The sequence below is a fragment of the Carya illinoinensis genome, chromosome 4 (genome assembly GCF_018687715.1).
Source record: "Carya illinoinensis cultivar Pawnee chromosome 4, C.illinoinensisPawnee_v1, whole genome shotgun sequence".
Classification (NCBI taxonomy): domain Eukaryota; kingdom Viridiplantae; phylum Streptophyta; class Magnoliopsida; order Fagales; family Juglandaceae; genus Carya; species Carya illinoinensis.
This window is the reverse complement of record NC_056755.1, coordinates 35,492,619-35,512,373: the sequence shown is the minus strand read 5'-3', so window position 1 is coordinate 35,512,373 and position 19,755 is coordinate 35,492,619. Positions and strand designations below refer to the sequence as shown.

The 19,755-nt window shown below is 35.9% G+C and overlaps 2 protein-coding genes across 2 annotated transcripts; one reads left to right on the top strand and one right to left on the bottom strand.

Moving 5' to 3' along the window:
* The first annotated feature begins 7,981 nt into the window (after window positions 1-7,981).
* On the top strand, window positions 7,982-14,794 carry LOC122308106 (AP-4 complex subunit sigma). The gene is made up of 4 exons (XM_043121278.1): window positions 7,982-8,245; window positions 13,656-13,742; window positions 14,163-14,231; window positions 14,348-14,794. The coding sequence occupies exons 1-4, from the start codon at window positions 8,105-8,107 to the stop codon at window positions 14,477-14,479; spliced, it is 429 nt and encodes a 142-aa protein (XP_042977212.1). The 5' UTR covers window positions 7,982-8,104; the 3' UTR covers window positions 14,480-14,794.
* Window positions 14,795-14,943: 149 nt separating this feature from the next.
* LOC122308105 (glutathione hydrolase 3) lies at window positions 14,944-18,433 on the bottom strand. Its single transcript, XM_043121277.1, has 7 exons — window positions 18,186-18,433; window positions 17,254-17,597; window positions 16,557-17,075; window positions 16,160-16,395; window positions 15,781-16,045; window positions 15,531-15,668; window positions 14,944-15,455 (listed from the first exon to the last, which is right to left on the bottom strand). Exons 1-7 carry the CDS (start codon window positions 18,301-18,303, stop codon window positions 15,183-15,185), a joined length of 1,893 nt encoding a protein of 630 aa, XP_042977211.1. The 5' UTR covers window positions 18,304-18,433; the 3' UTR covers window positions 14,944-15,182.
* Window positions 18,434-19,755: the final 1,322 nt, after the last annotated feature.

The following is a 19,755-nucleotide window of genomic DNA, read 5'->3' as shown; positions in this document are numbered from 1 at the left end:
TATTATGGATCTATGCCTGCTTCATTTGTACCTCCATTTTCCTGGTCTCTACTCCCGTATACCCCCTTAGTATTTGACATAGTATATTTTTAATGCAAGAAATGTGTACAACACGGAGTATTCCATTGGAAGGCATTCACTAGTGGAGCAAGTAGATCCAAATTTGGTTCAACCCCTACCGATAGTACCAACAGGGTATGATCATATGCTCATACTTACATACTTCATTCATTTGTAATTTTACTTAATATTTTGACACAATATTATTTTTAATGCAAGAAGTATGTATAACACAGAACACTCCATTTTGAATACAACATTCACAAGTGGAGCAAGTAGATCCAAGTACAATAATGATGTTGTGAAATGAATGGAACAAGTTGAATGTTGATTTTGTGTAATGTATGAACAAGTGAAAAAATTGACTCTCTTGTAATGTATGGTTTTTTGTGATGGAATGAATGAGTTTTCATATTTCATAAATTGCATTTTGTTTCATGTTATGTTTGCATATAATCCTGAGACTTTGCAAAAAGGCCACATGAAGATAATAAGTAAAATTAAAACAGCTCATTTAATAGACATATAAAAGCGTAATGTTTACAACCAACCAACCAATCACTAGTACAAAATATCCCTACTTCACAAGTAACGTTTACTTCACATTTACAATGATATGGTGAAAGATTCTTTTGAGAGAGCTCCCCATTGTTGCCAAAGTAGTTGAAAACATATATCATAATCAATCCTAGTACATGCACAAAGCAAGCCATAAACACCTCTTCTCCACCCTAAGCCATCTTCCTAGTTTTGTAACTCCTTGTTATGAACTTCAACCTTTCTTTTGAAGACTTCATCCTCCATTTTTTGAAGCTGAAACTCCATTCTTGTGACTTTTTCCTTTCATTTCTGAACCTGAAACTTCATTTTTAGGATTCCATCCTCATTTTTCTGAATTTCATTCAATTTTTTTAGAAGTTCATTTTGTCTTACTTTATAATCATATGCCCATCTAAAGAAACTGAATGCGGAATACCCCTAAAAAATATGCCCAAACCATTTCTCTCCAAGTAACCCCACTGTTCAGATCATTAGCAGCGGGAATCCTTAGCCCAAAATTTTTAGAAAGTGTAAGTTACTAGAAAAACTTTCATTCTACCAATAAAAAATGATTTAGTATAATGTTTTATTGCAGTAACAAATAAGTCAAAGAGCATAGGGTTGCATGAATTGCTATGAAACTACTTATATAATTCTTGAAGACGCAAATATTGTGCACAATGGACAACCTTGAAGCTAAATATTTAATATGAGGGATTGCATTTTCTTATGTATAAATGAAAACTTATATAGTCTATTTGAAAGTACAGCACTAATCCACACCATTTTCCAAATACAGTATCTAATAACTGATGAAAGATTTTGTCTAGGGCCAAAATTTCAGTTTAGGGTGGGCCAAAACATATTGGCAAATCAACATTTGAAAAAGTAGAATACAATTTCTTAGATAGGTAACTAAGTGCTCTGTATTTAGCATTCGCTAGATAAATAAGTGATTTGTAATCTTCAACATGTGCAATAGAAAAGCATATAAATATTCTGGGAGTGCTTTGAAATGACTAATACAAATAATCAAGCCCAAAGACAACATTTTCCTACTTAGATAGTCTCATTTTAAAGAATAATTTGGATATCCAAAGGCCTCTACAGATCACTAGAGAGCAATAACCCACATTATTCCCAAGTAATGAGCTAAACCTAAATATTTTTTACAAGTTTGTTTTTGATAAGTAACATTTGTATAAGTAGAACCACCAAACCCCAAACTTGAAGTTTGAATATTTACAATTTCAGACTCACACAAATAGACATACAATAACTTGCAAACAATGTCCTTTAAGAAATTTTATTAATTATCTGACAAGTAAATAATGTAAGCACATAAAAATTGGATGACAATACCGATCATTACAATGTATAACCACTTATAATTATTATAAGCTAAGAAAGGGAGCTATAGTGGTTGAGATTATCAAATGATTGTCTAATGTGCAGGTTGTGTGAAGGAATGAGAAACGAGTTGTGTGTAGGAGAAGGTTAAAGATGATAGTTTAGTTTAGTTACTTGAAGTTAGAGTACTATGATGTTGGTCTATTAAACAAAGTGATGTATTTTTTGTGTAAGTCAAGGAAGATTGGTAGAATAGTGTCATTTTTTGATACAGAATAGTAATAAGTAAATATACAAGAAATGGAGTCATTTTGAACACATAATAAATACACCACGAGATGGGAAAAAAGCCAATTCTAGAATTTCATACAACTCTCTCTCTCTCTCTCTCTCTAGTTCTAGTTTTTGGAGGGTGACTACCTTGAACCAGTCAGCAAAAGTAAGGAAACAGCAGGGTCTATTAGAACTTGTATCAAATGCTAGGATCCATGGTAGAGGGTACAAGATCACGATCCTATGCTCAAATTGTGGATTTAGTAAACTATATTAGACAATAGCAAGAAAGGAAACAAAAGCAGATTGAAGAAACAATTTCAATCTTGGTTCAAAAGTAGAAGGATGCCGAGGTGGATCCAGAGAATCAAGATAAAATATTTTCAGAATTGCTATAGCAGATTTTAAGTATTTCATGTAATACTTTTAAAGGGAATGGGCAAACAGTTAGAAACTTTCAAGAAACTCAGACATTTATTCAAAATGGGGATGTTAATTAAATGAGTGAAGTTCATTATCGTGACATGAGTGAAAGGAGATTCACTAAAGGTATAAAACTGGATTTTCCAAGATTTGGAGGCAAGAATCAATCAGCTTGGATTTAAAGGACTAATCAATAATTTTTGTACCACCAAGCATCACCTGGCTAGAGAATATTTTTAGCCTCATTTAATATGGATGAGGAAGCCTTAACATGGTTCCAGGATGCAAGTCAAGCAGAAACTTATCATTCTTAGGAAGAGTTTACATGGACTGTGCAGACAAGATTTGGTTCGTCGCCATATGATGATCCAATGGACGCTCTTTCAAGGCTCGAGCAGGTAGGTTCTATAACTGCTTATAAGGCTGATTCTGAATTTCTATCTAATCAAATAAAGGGTATATTTGAAAAAAATAAACTTAACTATTTTTTGAGTGGGCTAAGGGATGAAGTGATGGTGCAAACCCAAATTGATATGGGGTATTTAAGTCCAGATTCTACGCTGATTAGATTGAAGTACTACCTTAAGAAGATGAACATGTATAAATATGGAAGAAAAAACTTAATATCTTCCTTGGATTAGGGTACATAATACTAGTTATTTTTCCTCAAATTATATATTTACACTCACTTTTGCCTTGTTAAGAATTATTTGGTTTTAAATTTTGGAACTGATTCTGATTTCGATTTTGATCAAATGTTTTGTATAATTCTTATTTATTTATATATTTATTTTTTATATGAAAAGATCCTCATAATTTTGAATTTTACAACTATTTAAGCCCTACTTGTGGGTTTCATAAAGGGATTTCAAATTTTTCTATTAATGGATATTATTATGAAGTTTTGATAATTCTCAATTGAAAATGAAGTTTTTTCTGTATTTTAGGCAAGTCTATTGTCTTCCCTGTTTCGATTATCTGTTAAAACTAGCCATCAGAATTAATCGTAATTCTGTCTTGCATCAAGTGAGGTTGCCCATGAGGATATTGAATCCTACTACCTTAAATGATGTTTTCTTTTTTCTTTTTAATAGGAAAACAACTTCATATTTATTAAACATAGACATTACAAAGAATGTTTATCCAGCCAAGCGGCTTGGGATACATGAGTAGGAACACTATCCCACCACGTCTCTATATCTACAACATTCCAAAAATGTCTAACAAGCTATGACTAGCCTCATTACCAAGATGACTGACATGTTGAACACTGCAATCCTGAAAGATCTGCATGAGCAACCTCATTAAATGATGCTTTTGATTTAGCCAAGATCTAAAAGCAATATATTTGGAGTACAATGAGGTATTGGAGAAGTAATTCTATAGATTCTCATCAGGAAAATTGTGAGTGGGGTTTATCTAAAAATGTACCTGCTAGTTTTATTCTGGGTGCACTTAAAAATTTACCCACTGCAAAATTGCCTTATCAAAAGGTGTCTGAAGCTCAAATGCAAGAAAGAAGGAAGAAATGACAATGTTATTTTTGTGATGATAAATGGCATCAAGGCCATAAATGTGTTAAACCAAGATTATACTTATTGGAGGGTATGGATGTGTTTAAATAGCATTGGAGTAGGAGCTAGTGGTTGGTAGTATGGAGGATAGACTTGAAGATGTGTGAACATTACCTTAATTTCATTGCAAGCAATTTTTGGGAGTCCAAACCCTAAGTCAATAAAGGTGGTGGTCAAATTAATAAGAAAAGAGTTTTTACTTTGATAAACATTGGTTGTACCCATAATTTTATGGATATTGCAATGGTGGCTAGATGTAAATTGTTTGTATAGATGTGCAACCCTATTCAGGTGAGGGTAGCCAATGGTAAAGTATTGAGTAGTGAGGGTAAATCTGCAACAATTTGGGTACAAATGCCGAGCACTATATTCACTATTGATATTTTCACACTAACCTTAGGAGGCTGTAATGTACTTTTTGGGGTATGGTGGCTTTTGTCATTGGGACATGTTCTTTAGAATTTTGTAAGTCTAAAGAAAGGTTTTTCTTACAGAGGAATGACAGTATGTCTCAATTGGTAGATGATAAGGAGATTTCTAATTTTTCCAAAATAGGGTATAAAAGATTGTGGTTATAATTGCTGCCTGCTGAGTGCATTCTGTCGAGACCAATGTTTGTGTTAAAGTTTTTGAGTTGTTGCGGAAGCATGGTAAGGTTTTTTATGAACCTATTGGCTTACCTCCTTAGAGGTCTTGAGATCATCAAATAATTCTAAAGAGTGAATCCCAACCAGTAAGTGTGAGGCTATATCGATATCCTTATTACCAAAAAAAGAAATTGAGAAGATTGTTAGTGAGTTACTGAGTTTTGAGATTAGGCCAAGTCAATTACCATTTTCTTCTCCTTTTTTATTAGTAAGAAAGTCATACGGCTCATTGAGAATGTGTATTGACTATAGAGTGTTGAATGAGGCTACAAATAGCCTGGTTTGGTATGGTGAGATAATCTCATTTCATATAATCATTACAGTTTCTCAAACTCCAACACAAAATATAATAAATAATTCAATTTTTTCAAATCTCAAAACAAAAATTATATTCTAACAATATTTTATTTAACTTCAACTTTTATTTCATTTCATCTCATCTGTATAACCAAACGAGGCCTAAAGACAAGTACCCCATACCTGTAGCAAATGAGTTGCTAGATGAGTTGTTTGGCTCCAAGGTTTTTTTTCAAATTGGATTTGAGATCGAGGTATCATCAAATCCATATGAAAACTGATGATATACGTAAAACAACCTTTAGAACACATAAGGAACACTATTTGCAAGGAAATCAAAGTATCATTTTGCATGGGTTGAAAATGAGTATTGGGGGCACTTAATTTCTAAGGATGGGGTAAGAGCTAATCCAAAGAAGCTACAGTCTATGTTAACTTGGTTAGTTCCTAAGAATGTTAAGTCTTTAAAAGGCTTTTTAGGATTGACAAGTTATTATAGAAAGTTTATTGGAGGCTATGGTTTAATAGCTATTCCCTTGACAACTTTATTGATGGCAAATGCTTTGTCAAAAATGGATAGTTCAGATGATTCTATGGTGGTTACTACTATAACAATTCCTACCCCAACTTGGCTTGAAGAATTGAAGAATGCTTATGTTGGAGATCAGTTAGCAAAACAATAGTTTGATTTTTTGAAGAATGGGAAGAATGGCTCATCTTCTGCCTCTTCCTTCACATTTAAACATGGTCTTTTGTTTAAAGAATGAATAATTTATATTCCAGATTGTCCTAAGTTAAAAGTGAAGATTTTACATTTCATCCATGCTAGTCCATTTATAGGTCACTCTGGATTTCATAAGTCTTTGTAGTGTGCTGGAAGTAATTTTTATTGGCAAGGGTTAAAAAGTGAAGTAAAAATATATATTAGAGAATGTAAAGTTTGCCAAAGAAATAAAGTGGAGAATGTGTACCCTACTGGATTGTTGCAACCCTTACCAGGACCTCAACAAATTTGGACATATTTGTCTATGGATTTTGTAGAATGTGTACTTGTTTCAAACGACTATTTTGTCATTATGGTGTTGTTAAAACATTGTCCAAATACTCTCATTTTATGGCATTGAAATGTCACTTTACAGCAGTAAAGATAGCCTCTTGATTTTTTGATAATGTGTTCAAGTTGCATGATCTACCTAAAAGCATAGTTTCCAATAGAGGCTCAACTTTTACAAGTTCTTTTTGGAAAGAACTATTCAAATTGCAAGGAGAAACTTTTTCTTATTCTTTTACTTATCACCCTTAAAGTGATGGGCAGACTGAGGCTATTAATAAATGCCTTGAGCATTTCTTGAGATGCTTCACAAGAGATCAACCAAGGCTATAGTTCGAGTGGTTGACATTGGCTAAACAGCAGTACAATACCACTTTTCACACTTCCATTAAGCTCATACCATTTGAGGCAATATATGGCAAACCTCCTATAAGACAAGAAAATTATATACTAGCATTGACATCCAATCAGACAGTAGTAGAATTATGTGTTTCTATATGATTTCATTGCTTTTAAATTTATGTTTGGATGTTGAGAAAAGTGCTGCCCTAAAACGCTGTTCTTTAGATATCACAATCCTACCCTAAAGCTAACGTCTGTTTCAATTTTAGTACCATGTAAACTTTTACTTTTTTCTTATTTTTTTCGTGCCCGGTATTGCAAACCAAGCTCTCCATAAGCCAGTTTTGTTAGGGTGCAGAGTGTGCGTGCCCAATATTATAAACCAGTTCATTCATTGGCTTTGTTAGGGTACAGAGTATGTGTGCATGCCCAGTATTGCAAACCAGATTTTAGAGTGATATAAATGAGGAGCATCGAAACAGAGGAACATCGAAACGAATATTATAATAGGAAGGAACTATACTCTAATATAGACCACGTCTAGAAGGGAAGTACTTATCATGTATTGAACAAAGATTTGGAGTTGCTACCCCTATAATTTGTAGAATAAAAGATTTTTGATATATTTGTTAGGTTAGAGTCAAAACTGTTTTGCTAAGCTCAAGAGAGGGTTCAAGGATATGGTCCCGTCATTTACATAGCGGTTTTGTGGAAAATCCAAGAACACATTTTCACTGCGAATGATGACTACATAGATGAATAAGACCACAGATCCAAACTATCAGAAAAACTCCACAAGTAAAAAACATTATCTTCCACACGGTCCAAAACATATGAGCAAACTCAGTAGCTCTTTCAACTTCCTTCCTCGAGAGGTCTCTTTTCACTAAAGGATTCAATAACCACATATATGTGCTCCACACAAAATTTGGGGGAGAAGAGAAGAAGAAATTCGGGAGAGAAAAGGTGCTACAAGTGGAGAAGAGGAAAGAGATAAGAGAGAGGGAAAAGAGATGGGATTTACTTGATGCACACCCCCATCGCAATTTATACAAGTCTACCACGTGTTTATTTTTCACTAGGGGTGTAAAAAAGCAATTAACACCCGACCGGCTTTTAAAGTTTTCCCTTGGTTATTTCCTCCGTGCCAACGTGGAGGTGTGGTGTGGGTGTGTTACAAAGAATGATTAAAGATTTAAGAATAGAATTTTTGTAATCAAATATGCTCAACAATATAATTAAGAAAAATATAGCTCCATAGCCACCGAGTCGGGTGTTGATAAGTATATTTCATCTATTTTATTCTTTTTTATGTATTTTTTTAACATCTTTAAATATTTAAAATAAATTATAATGTCATTAAAAAACATTCCTTAATTACTAAATAAATATTTAAAAAGCATCAAAACACGCCAACGGGACTAATTCATCACTTGTTCCAACGTGGCGTCTTCAGCAGAAATTTCACAAACTGAAAATTTTCCGAAAAGATCTCTCTGCCTCTCTCTCTCTCTGTTGTGGTTTGGGAGTGGTGAAGAGGGAAGGAAATGGGGATCAGATTCATTTTGATGGTGAACAAGCAGGGACAGACCCGTCTTGCCCAATACTACGAGTACCTCACTCTCGAAGAACGACGCGCTCTCGAGGGCGAAATTGTTCGCAAATGCCTCGCCCGTAACGAGCAACAGGTTTCCTTATATCTTCCCATCCTTTTTTTGAATTTTTTTCTGGATTAATCTAAGAGATTGAATTAAGTCAATTTTATCTTGGGGTTATATTGATCCCAGATAAGTTCCCAGATCCTACTTAATCGAAACCTTTTATGGTGAAATTCTTCGCTTCCAGCCTATATTGGGAATTCCGTTTCGTATATATGAACTGCATGATTTTCCTATTCACTGATCTATTGGGAATTGGTTTTGAGTCACTAATTGAGAGAGGTGGTGAAAAGTTTCCAAGGGTGCGTGCGTGGGGTTTCTGACTCCTTGAATGAATGCTTTAGAGTTCTATTCCCAAATTCTGGAAACGAAATTGTTTCAGGTTCTTTTAGTCTTGAATTTTTAATTTATCCTTTGTTGTTGATAAAGTACTCTATATTTCTCTGGCTAAAAAACTGTACGATTTGCACAGGATGGCTATAATGGTTAAGGATGTCAAACATAAGATATATTGGAAATTTCACTTGTCAATTTAGTCATAGTTAGAAACACAATGACTAAAATATCTTATATTTTTTCCGACAAACATTTTTAGAAACATAAGGCTAAAATATCCAGTATTTGCACTTAATGAACCCTATCTATATCACGTTTAAGGGATAATCGTATGATATTATAGTACATCATCGTAATGAATTATTTTAAAAATTTTGAAAGAGATTTGAAACTAAAAAGAAATCAAAATAGATAGTACTAAATGCAAGTAGCTAGTCAAGTAATGAACTTCAGAAAATGGTTTTAAGGGAGTTCCTATTATTTCCTTTACACAATCATCTTTTGAAATGAACGTGGTTTTGTATAATGAAGATACTTTTATGATTTATTTTATAATTATAATTTATGTTGTGTAAAGGGTTGTGAAAATGGTTGTGCGTCTATCATTATCCTAAGTTCATTGCACAGCACTCCAAATCTCACCTTCAAATCATGTTTCAGCCTATGAAAAAACCAAACCCACCCCATATTTGAATAAGGTTGGAAAGAATGATTGCCAATTTCAGATAAGGGAATGCTTCTTAATGATGATACTTTTATAATTTATGTTGTGTAAAGGCTTGTAAAAAAGTTATGCTTCTATCATTTTCCTAAATTCATCGCATGACACTCCAAATTTCACCTACTTGTGATGGCTGAACTCCTTTTCTAACTTTCACACACTTAGATTGCAATACAAGGCATTGCCTAATGCGCCCTGTATAAAATCTTGCCACAATGCAATATAAAAGGAGATAATTTTTTGTGGGTGTTTGCTGGTATTTATGGGCTGAACCCAGATAGTGGTAGAAGACTTCTATGGGATGAAATAGCGGGAGTTCATTGTTGGTGGGACATACCATGATGCATAGGTGGTGATTTTAATGTTACAAGGTTCCCAGGTGAGCAGTCAGGAGAAAGTAGGCTGCGACCTGCAATGATGGAATTCTCGGTGTATTTTGACTTGGAATCTGGGTTTTCCTCTCATTGGCAGAGCATACAAGTGGTCTAATCATTGTACGTGGTCTAGACTAGACCCATTTTTAGTCTCATCGGAGTGGGAAAGTCATTATCCAAACCTATGTCAAAAGAGGCTGCCTCACCTTTGCTCAGATCACTTTCTTATCTTGCTGGATTGTGGTAGTATTCAAGGAGGGCGTCAGTTTTTTAAATTCAAAAATATGAGGCTGAAAATTGAAGGCTTTGTGGACAGGGTTAGACAATGGTGGTCCTTATATCAGATTCATGGCACTCTTAGTTTCATTTTTGCAGAAATTATAAATGCTTTGAAACAAGATCTAAAACTTTGGAATGCTCAATCCTTTGGTGATATTGGTGATCGTAAGAAGTCTATGTTGGAGGAGATACAAGAGCTAGAAAGGATATAGGAGGGTTAGGCGCTTTCCTTGGATGAGTTATCTCAGAAGGCAGAGTTCGTGTCAGAATTAGGCTAGGTTTGGATACATAGATGGTTTCAACTCATCTCATTTCATCATTACAACTTTCTCAAATTCCCACATAATATAATAGACAATTCAACTTTTTCAAATTTCAAAACAATAATAATATTAAAAAATAATATTCTAACAATATTTTATGGAACTTTCAACTTTCATCTAAAACCATCTCATCTCATTTCACTATCCAAACCTCACCTTAGAGAGGGTTATATCATTGGAGAAAATCTCTTGACGGCAAAGATCAAGAGCACTGTGGTTAAAAGAAGGAGATCAAAGTACGAAATTCTTTCAGAGTGGCAAACTCTCACAGGAGAACGAATACCATTGAGATGCTAAATATAGATAGTGTGCCTTGTATGGAAACTCTTGTGATTCGAGAGCACGTGACTGATTTTTTCGAACACTTACTAAACAGGTGGGATGGTGACCAAAGCTCAATGGACTAGCCTTTGAGTCCATGGAGTCACAAAATGTTTCTTGGTTGGAGGGACCCTTTGAGGAGATGGAGGTTCTTGGAGTGGTGAGGAAAATGGTTAAAGATAAAGCAGCTGGCCCTGATAGATTTTCTATGGGATTTTTCAAAACATGTTGAGAAGTGCCCAAGGAGGATTTAACGAAGGTGTCTAGGAATTTTTTCGGTTGAAAGAAAAAAAAAAAAAAAAGACTAAATGCCACTTTTTTTGCACTTATTCCTAAGAAGATTTGGGCACTGGAAGTGAAAGATTATCGACCTTTAGTTTTGTGAATGGGGTGTATAAGATCTTATCTAAGGTGCTTGCAAACCACTTAGGAGAGGTCTTGGGAAAGATAATTTCGAAACCCCAAAATGCATCTGTAAAGGGATGGCAAATTTTGGACTCAATTCTCATTGCCAATGAATGCCTAGACAGCAGATTAAAACCTAGCAATAATGGGATCTTATGTAAGTTGATATGGAGAAGGCTTATGATCACATGAATTGAGAATTCTTAATATACTTGCTTGGGAGGTGTGGATTTGGGGAGAGATGGTGATCGTGGATCAGATGGTGCTCGTGGATTAGATGGTGCATCTCAGCGGCGAAGTTTTCAATGTTGGTAACTGGCAATCCAATTGGTTTCTTTAATAGTTTGCAAGGCCTAAGACAAGGGGATCCTGTGTCCCCACTTTTGTTTGTCATTGTTATGGAGGTACTCAACAGAATGATCTCGTCTTTAATTAACAATGGTTTTGTGGCTGGATTCTCGGTTGGTGACCCCAGTAGGGGTATTCTAAACATTTCTCACTTATTTTTTGGTAGATGACACTGATTTTTTGTGAGGCTGAACAAAACCAGATGTGGGCATTGAGAGCCAAACCAGATGTGGGCATTGAGGGCTCTCTTACTTTGTTTTGAAGAGACATCAGGCTTGAAATTGAACTTTGACAAATCAAAGTTGGTGCCAATTGGTAATGTGCGCAAAACCCAGCAGTTGGCTAACATTTGTGGATGTAAGGTTTCCTCTCTTACCATGAATTACCTGGGTCTTCCTTTAGGAGCAACATCAAGGGCTAAATCAATTTGGGATAAAGTGATTAAGAAGATTGAACGTAGATTGGCGGGTTGGAAGAGATTTTACTTGTCAAAAGGTGGTTGGATCACCTTAATTAAAAGCACCCTGTCTAGTTTACCAACATATTTCTTATCTTTATTCCTAATTCCAGCAAGTGTGACAACTCAGATTGAGAAACTGTAACGGATTTCTTGTGGAGTGGTATGGGGGATGAATTCAAATTCCACCTGGTCAAGTGGGATATGATATGCTCTCCAATCTCTTTTGGTGAGTTGGGAATAAGAAATCTGAGGATTTTTAATAGAGTTTTACTTGGGAAATGCTAGTGGGAGTCTGGAAGCATATTAGACGAGGATGGGGGTTCTTCACTCGTCATACTAGACTTGTGTTGGGAAATGGCTCTAGAATTAACTTCTAGAGCGACCTATGGTGTGTAGATAATGCCCTTAAGGACTCATCCCCCTCAGTTTTCAGGATTGCATGTGAAAAAGAAGCCTCAGTGGCTGATATTATGGTGATATATGGGGATCAAGTCCAATGGAATGTGAACTTTAGTAGGACTGCCCAAGATTGGGAAGTTGGTAGCTTTGAGGATTTTTTTCGTCTTCTATACTCCATGAGACTGAGCACTCAAGGAGTTGACAAGTTGTGGTGGATACCCGCAAGTAAAGGCACATTCTCGGTTTGTTTTTTCTACAAGTCTCACACAATCGCAAGACAATCAATTCTCATCGAAGATGATTTGGCAAAATAGGGCACCTTCTAAAGCTGCATTTTTTGCTTGGTCGGCTTCTCTGGGTAAGATTTTGACGGTGGATAACTTATGGAAACGCAGGGTCATCATAATATACTGGTGTTGTATGTGCAAGAAAAGTGGGGAGAATGTGGATCACCTTTTACTGCATTGTGAGGTTTCTAGAGCGATATGGGATGATGTTTTCTACAGGTTAGAGGTAGCTTGGGTTATGCCAGCCACAGTGGTTGCGTTCTTGGCTAGTTGGAAAAATCTAGGAGGTTCTCCACAAATCACAGTTGTGTGGAAATGGCACCGATATGTATCCTGTGGTGCTTATTGCTGGAGCGAAATGACTGGACATTTGAAGAGAATGAATGCTTTCTAGAGGAACTTAGATCACTCTTTGTTAGCACATTATTGCTATGGGCCATAGCTGTAGATTTTAATGGCTTTAGTCTTCATGACTTTCTTGTTTCCTTTTCTTTTTCCTAGATAGGCATTACCTCGTGCATGCCATTTTGTGTACTTGGGCTATGCCTACTCTTATTAATACCAATCATTTACTTATTAAAAAATATATATATATATATATATATATAAAAGGGGGTGGTCAACTGTCTCACCACGATTCTTGGATATGTCTGTCCAAAACGATTTTTCCCTTTTCTCAAGTTATCAAATCATAATATTTTACACATGGCAGCTGTCCATCCAAAAAGGAAAAACTAATATGTGATCGTGGAAAAATGATTGGATTATATTATGGTGGGCCTTGTTAGACATGGACAGTTTTGTGTAGTTTGTAGTGTACTCTGCTCGGATCATCATTCCTATTAAAATCATGCCTAGGAACAAGTGAATATAAAAATCTTGTCTAAGAGTTGAGTTCTTGCCTAAGTCAAGCACATTATGGTTTTCTAATTTCTTCTGGTCATGTTTTATTTATTTATTTTGTTAGCTCTTCATCACGTTCTACCAAGAATCTGTATCTGGACAATGTTAACGTATTAGTTGCTATTAGTTATCAGAGAGTGTGTTTCTTTCAGTAAATTGAAGTTTTTCTTAAAGTTAATTTTAATTATGTTATTCCAGACTTATCAAAAAATAAATAAAAAATTATGTTATGTCAGAACAAGGTTCATGTATATGTTGCTGATATGTTTGTTTTACGGTAACAGTGTTCTTTTGTCGAGCATCGGAACTACAAAATTGTTTACAGGCGCTATGCATCACTGTTTTTCCTGGTTGGAGTTGACAATGATGAAGTAAGTTTCTTTGTTTAATCCATATCTGGAGATGATGCTTGTATTTTGAAATTTTTGTTGTCACAGAGAGAAGAAACAATGTGAACCATGCCAATCAAAAAATATGGATACTTTTCAGGAAATTTCTCTTTGCCTACAACTTTGGAAAAATTTTTGCATAATACTTCTCATGCAATGCGCGCCTCAATTTCAAGGGTGTAGTTTCTATGTGAAGAGAGCATGAGAGAGAGAGAGCCTTGTTATATCTCGGCCTTGGATGAGACAGCCTCTTAAAAGCCATTGTTTATTTGTTCAAAACTCAACTTTAAAACTCTGTTAAATACAGTATAAGAAAAGTGTTCTCCTCTCAAACCTTTTCCTAGATTTCCTAATGGATTTATTTCTCAGCATTCATTCCCCTTTCTTGTTTTCCATGTTTAGAACGAACTTGCAATACTGGAATTCATACATCTCTTGGTGGAAACAATGGACCGGCATTTTGGCAATGTGGTAAGTCTGAGTTATTTCTAACCACATCCTTTATTATATGTCCTGAATCCAGTTTCCTTCCCTCCTTTGATGAAGTTGATTTGGTTTCTCCTATTTCCTTTGGTTGAAATTTGCAGTGTGAGCTAGACATCATGTTTCATTTAGAGAAAGCACATTTTATGCTGGAGGAAATGGTCATGAACGGGTGTATTGTTGAGACAAGCAAGTCTAACATTTTGTCTCCCATACAGCTGATGGACAGAGCATAATGAACGGGTGTATTGCTAAGGGTTTCTTTTAGATTCTTCAGTGTTTGCATCTTACTTGTGTTGTTGCCTATTGCACAATGACCTAAAAAGATGGTAAAAATACAATAAATTTACAATGTAAACCTAGCGTTTTCATTCTAGTGTTATGTTTTTGTTCTATTGTCTTGATCACATACTAGTTGATGGATCAATCTAGAAGTGCCTCTGCCTTTTATTTTTCGTTTTAGAACTTTGTAAATTAGAGGACTTCGAGATGAAGCCAAAAAATCATTCACTATTTTTATGCTCTGTTCAATATCCATTTCTTAGGTCCAATGGCTGAGTGTCAGTTGCCAATGTCCTTATTGATGTTACATAGAGCAATGCCGCTCTTCATCTTAGATATGTGAATTTATAGGTTTATACTTAATTTGAAAGCCATTTAAAATGTGGTATATCAACCAATTTGATTAAAGAGAACAAAATTTATGATGAAGATTTCCAAGCTATGAACGCTTATTTAAATATTGAGTTTGGTTAATACAATTGAGTTAAGACAAAGCCAGAATGGTCATGGACCAACTTGATATTGATATTTGCATAGAATATCTCAACATTTTTTAATTACAATTTACCATTTTAGAGGCCAAGCTTGGAAACAATCCAGGCAGAAAGGCTTCTCTCCCTCCCTCAGAATTTTTTCAATCTGAGGCCGTAGTGCTGGCTAAATGGCTGCCGGCCTCCCGTTCTTTCTAGGGTCACATACAGCAGTAAGTGTACCATGGAATATATTGTCATTACGATACTTTCCATTTTTTCGACCCATTTTAATGGGGTTTTGGAAAGTTTGAACGGCAAACTGGACAATAGCTCCACCTGCTTTGGCCTGCAGTTGATGACCCCTCTCTTTCAAGAAAATCTTTCTTTCATCTTCAAGCTCAATGTGATCGCCATCAATCAGAGTCCAGTTTTCATACAAAACCACATTGGGTATTAGCTGCATGGGAATTAGAATGAGTCAGATCCCCATTGTTAGTTAAATTATACTTACGGACTGAAACAAGTCATGAACCTTGTGGTAGATTCTTGGATTCTGAACTGCATCTAATGGTCTCATCCCCAACATAAAATGGTTTACAAAAACCTGGATTACTGCCGGAATTATGTTTAGTCCACCACTACCACCAATGACCCCGGCCAGCTGATTATCCTGCCAAGCGCCAAGGTAAGATAAAAAGAGAACTGAGCACATATTTGCAATCAGTTCCAGAAGAAAAAGCTGCATGGGAAACATCATTTTTTAGCTATTTTAATTTCTTTACCTTGATGACAATGATCGGAGTCATGGAAGATAGCGGTCTCTTATTCGGTTGAATAAAATTTGTTGGAGCTGGAGGGAGTTTGTCGGGTGTAATTTCGGTGGGTGTTGAGAAGTCATCCATCTCATTATTCAGCACAATCCCGGTAGAAGGAGAGAGCACCCCACCTCCAAATGGATAATTTACTGTGGTGGTCATTGATACAGCATTTCTATCTGTATCCACAATGCAGAAATGACTGGTTCCATGATCTCTCAGCTGACTCCACCTGGAATTTATGGGCCGTAACTTTATAACATAATGAGATAGATACTACAATATTAGCAGTATTGTCGATCAGATAGGGAAGCTCAAATTTACACCACTAATGTATGCACCAAACCTGCTCATATAGTATTCTGGAGGGAAAGTGGTGTTGTCAAGTATCTTTTGCTGAATTTGCCTCGCAAAAGATGGTGAGAGCATGTCTGATACATATTCACTTATGTCAACAAATCTAGGGTCGCCGAGATTCATTCGGACCGCAAACATGTGTTTCACTGCTTCAACAAGGCGATGTAGACCAAGACTGCCTTCTGCGGCACTCGAATCTCCATAGCTGTCCAAGATGTTTAGAACCTGTTTTTACAAATGTTTGGTATTAAACTTGCATATGTAAAAGCTTTTAATTCTATATAGTTAAACACAGCAATCATCTTTCAAAAGTCTCTTCTCGTATGGTTCAATATACCAATGACCTAGTGTCTTAGTACTCTGTCGTCTTGAAGGTGAAGACTTACCAGAGAAAGACCGAGTGTTCCACTTGAAGGAGGTGGCATTCCAATTATAGTGTAGCCTGATACCTTCGTAGCCATGGCATCCATTACATCCACTCTATAATTCCTTAAATCCTCCATTGTCAAAATTCCACCAGCCTCTCTTACATCCTTCACAAATTTCTCACCAACGGTTCCATTGTAGAAAGCTTGTGGCCCCTGCTCTGCCACTGCCTCTAAGCTGTGGCCAAGTTCCAAATTATAGCATGTATCACCCTCTTGCAACAGCTCCCCATTTGGCGCAAACACCTGTCGTAAACCCGGGTCATTCATGATCATCTCTGCACTCTTAGTTATGTGTTGTCTTAGATAAGGAGCAATCGCAAATCCATCTCTAGCAAGTTCTATGGCGGGTTTGAATAAAGTCTTCCATGCCAAACGCCCATGTTGCAACCAAGCTTTGTGAAGGCCTGCTATCTCTCCAGGAACTCCCATTGCAAGTGCACCAAAAACTTTGGATTTGGGGTTATTCTCATACATATTCTGATTTTGGTAACCATATTTTGGCACAAGTGGCAAACGAAAACTTGTTAGTTAAACTTTAGTGGAAGGAAATGGTGAAATCTGAAGTGAACCCTGCCATCCAATGGTGAATCTCTAAAAAAGACAAGCAAAATTGATTTGAACTGCTAATCAATCTGAGCTTGGTGAAATTAAGAACCTGTGAAGCTGCTGATGGAGCAGTTTCCCTCATGTCAAAAGCTTGTGTCTGTGATGTTGAAGAAGACCGTACAATCATGAAACCTCCCCCTCCAATCCCACTAGCCATCGGATTAACAACACCAAGGCACAATGCAGTGGCCACTGCCGCATCGACAGCATGCCCGCCCTGCCGAAGCATGGATACACCAATTTCCGAGCATCGACCATCATCAGCAGCAACAACACCCTGATCTGATTCAACAATGTCAGCAGCTTCATTGGCTTCAGCTCTCTTATCATACTTGTTTCCTCCTCTTAGTACCCAAGAACTTAAATCGCCACCACTGAGTACAAGGCCTACAACTGAAATGCAAACATTGCGCACATAGTTAAATCTAGTTTATAGCTCCTATGACCGTAGATTGTGGAAAGCAAAGAATATATGACTCAAGAAAATAACGTACGATCTGTGTCTGTCGATCATCTGGCTAATCATGACAACAGATTAGGAAACATTCCTTATAGTAGTAGTTCTGAGTTGGCCTAAAACATTCAAAATTCCAGACTTGGGCTCGAGACCGAAAATGGAAGAATGCCTGGAAATTTATGGGACTACAATTATATGTTTTGATTACTGCAAATTCAGCCTGAGTTTGGTGATTAATTGTTTTGGTGCTTAAAAGTACAGCAACTGGGTTCATGTTCCAAGAACAATAGCTTAAAGTCAAAATCATTTTACAGCGAACAAGTAGGTGGGGGTGGGTTCATACATATTGCGATCTATTCACAAGGCCGAAGGAATAAAAAAATAAATGAACCAAAGAAGACCCAGACATGTCTTCCTCGGATTCAACCACTGAAACTCTATCAGAAAATAGGATTCAGGGCAGAACCCAGAACTTGGAAAATAAGATTAAAAAAACCCAGTAAAAGGGGAAAAGAGAAACTCACTTGTGAGGGCTATAAATGCAAGAAGGAACCGCAGAGCCTTGCTCCAACTCTTCTTGTTATCGTTGACCAACCCATGAATACCCAGAAGTGGAGCTTCCATCTGCTTCTTCTGCCCCATCACTGGACACCTCTTATTCACATATAGAGAGATGGGTAGGTGTAATCTACTAATCACAGAACAGTGGGAGAATTTATCGCTGGGACAACGCTAGAGCCACCGCTGGTGGGTCCCCCTGGGACCACCGCTGGGCTTAAAAAAACGAGAGATTTTCCTCTATCGTTGTCATCGTCTTCGTTGTTGGTACTATTATAATATTTATCTCTTTTATTGTAAATCTTATTAGAAAAATCTTATAATTTCGTTGGTGAATAAATGTTTATTTTTAATTTATTAATCCATGATATCTCTTAACATTCGTGAACGCTAAAAGCGTTGGATGACGAAATTAAAACGGAAACAATTTTCATTTCAGAAAAATAAAAATAAATAAATAAATAAAATGAAAGGGGAAGAAAAACCAGAACTGGGTTTTTTTTTTTTTTTTTTAATAAGTAGCCAATCGCTGCATGACAAAGAATCTTAACAAGCGCTCTGAGGAAAGGCCGGCGAATGTTGCCTAATGTTGACAGGGAATAGACCTCTAAGAGCTTTACACGTCATTTCCCGTCGTACCCAACTTCCCAAATTTCAGGTGTATATTCCAATTTGGCGGGCCCATGAATGATTCGGGGACTCGAAATTAAAAGCAATAATGAAGTAGATATGGATGGAAAAACATCTTTTACAAATTAAAGTAATACTATATTAAATTATGAAAAATACAACAATGTTGGAGAGGGTTGAATATTCCTTCCATTTTAGTTATTTTCTTCTTTTATATTTAAAAAATACATTAAATTATATCGAGAATTCAAAAAGAGTACTGCATGGGGAAGGCACCCTCGTCATCATATGTGAAAATTTTGATGCTCTATTTTCGGAGAAATTTTTAGGATAAAGTGTCAATTTTTCTAAACATATACGCACATATAAATATATATATATATATATATATATATTGATACATTTAAGAGACGAGGATTTCGAACTTCAGACTTCTAATTTAAAAGATGTGAATTATATATACCAATTAGACCACATACCTTTGACAATATATTTAAATCGATATAAAACTGATGATCGATGCATATGTCAATCTCTCTCTCTATTCATTCTTCTCTCTGTAACTGTAACAACGAAGACTATATATACCATGTTTATTTCAACTTTTGTTTAGCTTTTATTTCTGTTCATGCATTAGGTTTCACCGGAATTAATAAAATCTACAATAAATGGCAATGAATGTTACTTTCCAATGGTTACTTTAAACTATTGATATAATTTGTTTTGAAATAAGTAATTTTTGAATATGAACAAATTAAACATCCTTCATTAGATTTGCATGCGTGGTTGTTGGCAAATGAATGGTTGAAAAATTAATTTTGATTACTCCACGCATCTTTGATTCTTTATAACCAAGTTCAACAAATGAATAAATTCCAAAAGTGTAAAATAAAATACCAGATCGAG

Coding starts and splice junctions, on each gene's coding strand:
- LOC122308106 (XM_043121278.1), top strand. CDS start 8,105: ATGGGGATCAGATTCATTTTGATGGTGAACAAGCAGGGACAGACCCGT. Junction 8,246..13,655: donor TCGCCCGTAACGAGCAACAG/GTTTCCTTATAT, acceptor TTACGGTAACAG/TGTTCTTTTGTCGAGCATCG. Junction 13,743..14,162: donor TTGGAGTTGACAATGATGAA/GTAAGTTTCTTT, acceptor TTCCATGTTTAG/AACGAACTTGCAATACTGGA.
- LOC122308105 (XM_043121277.1), bottom strand. CDS start 18,303: ATGGGGCAGAAGAAGCAGATGGAAGCTCCACTTCTGGGTATTCATGGG. Junction 17,076..17,253: donor CTCCATCAGCAGCTTCACAG/GTTCTTAATTTC, acceptor TACCAAAATCAG/AATATGTATGAGAATAACCC. Junction 15,669..15,780: donor CTCCGATCATTGTCATCAAG/GTAAAGAAATTA, acceptor GGCGCTTGGCAG/GATAATCAGCTGGCCGGGGT.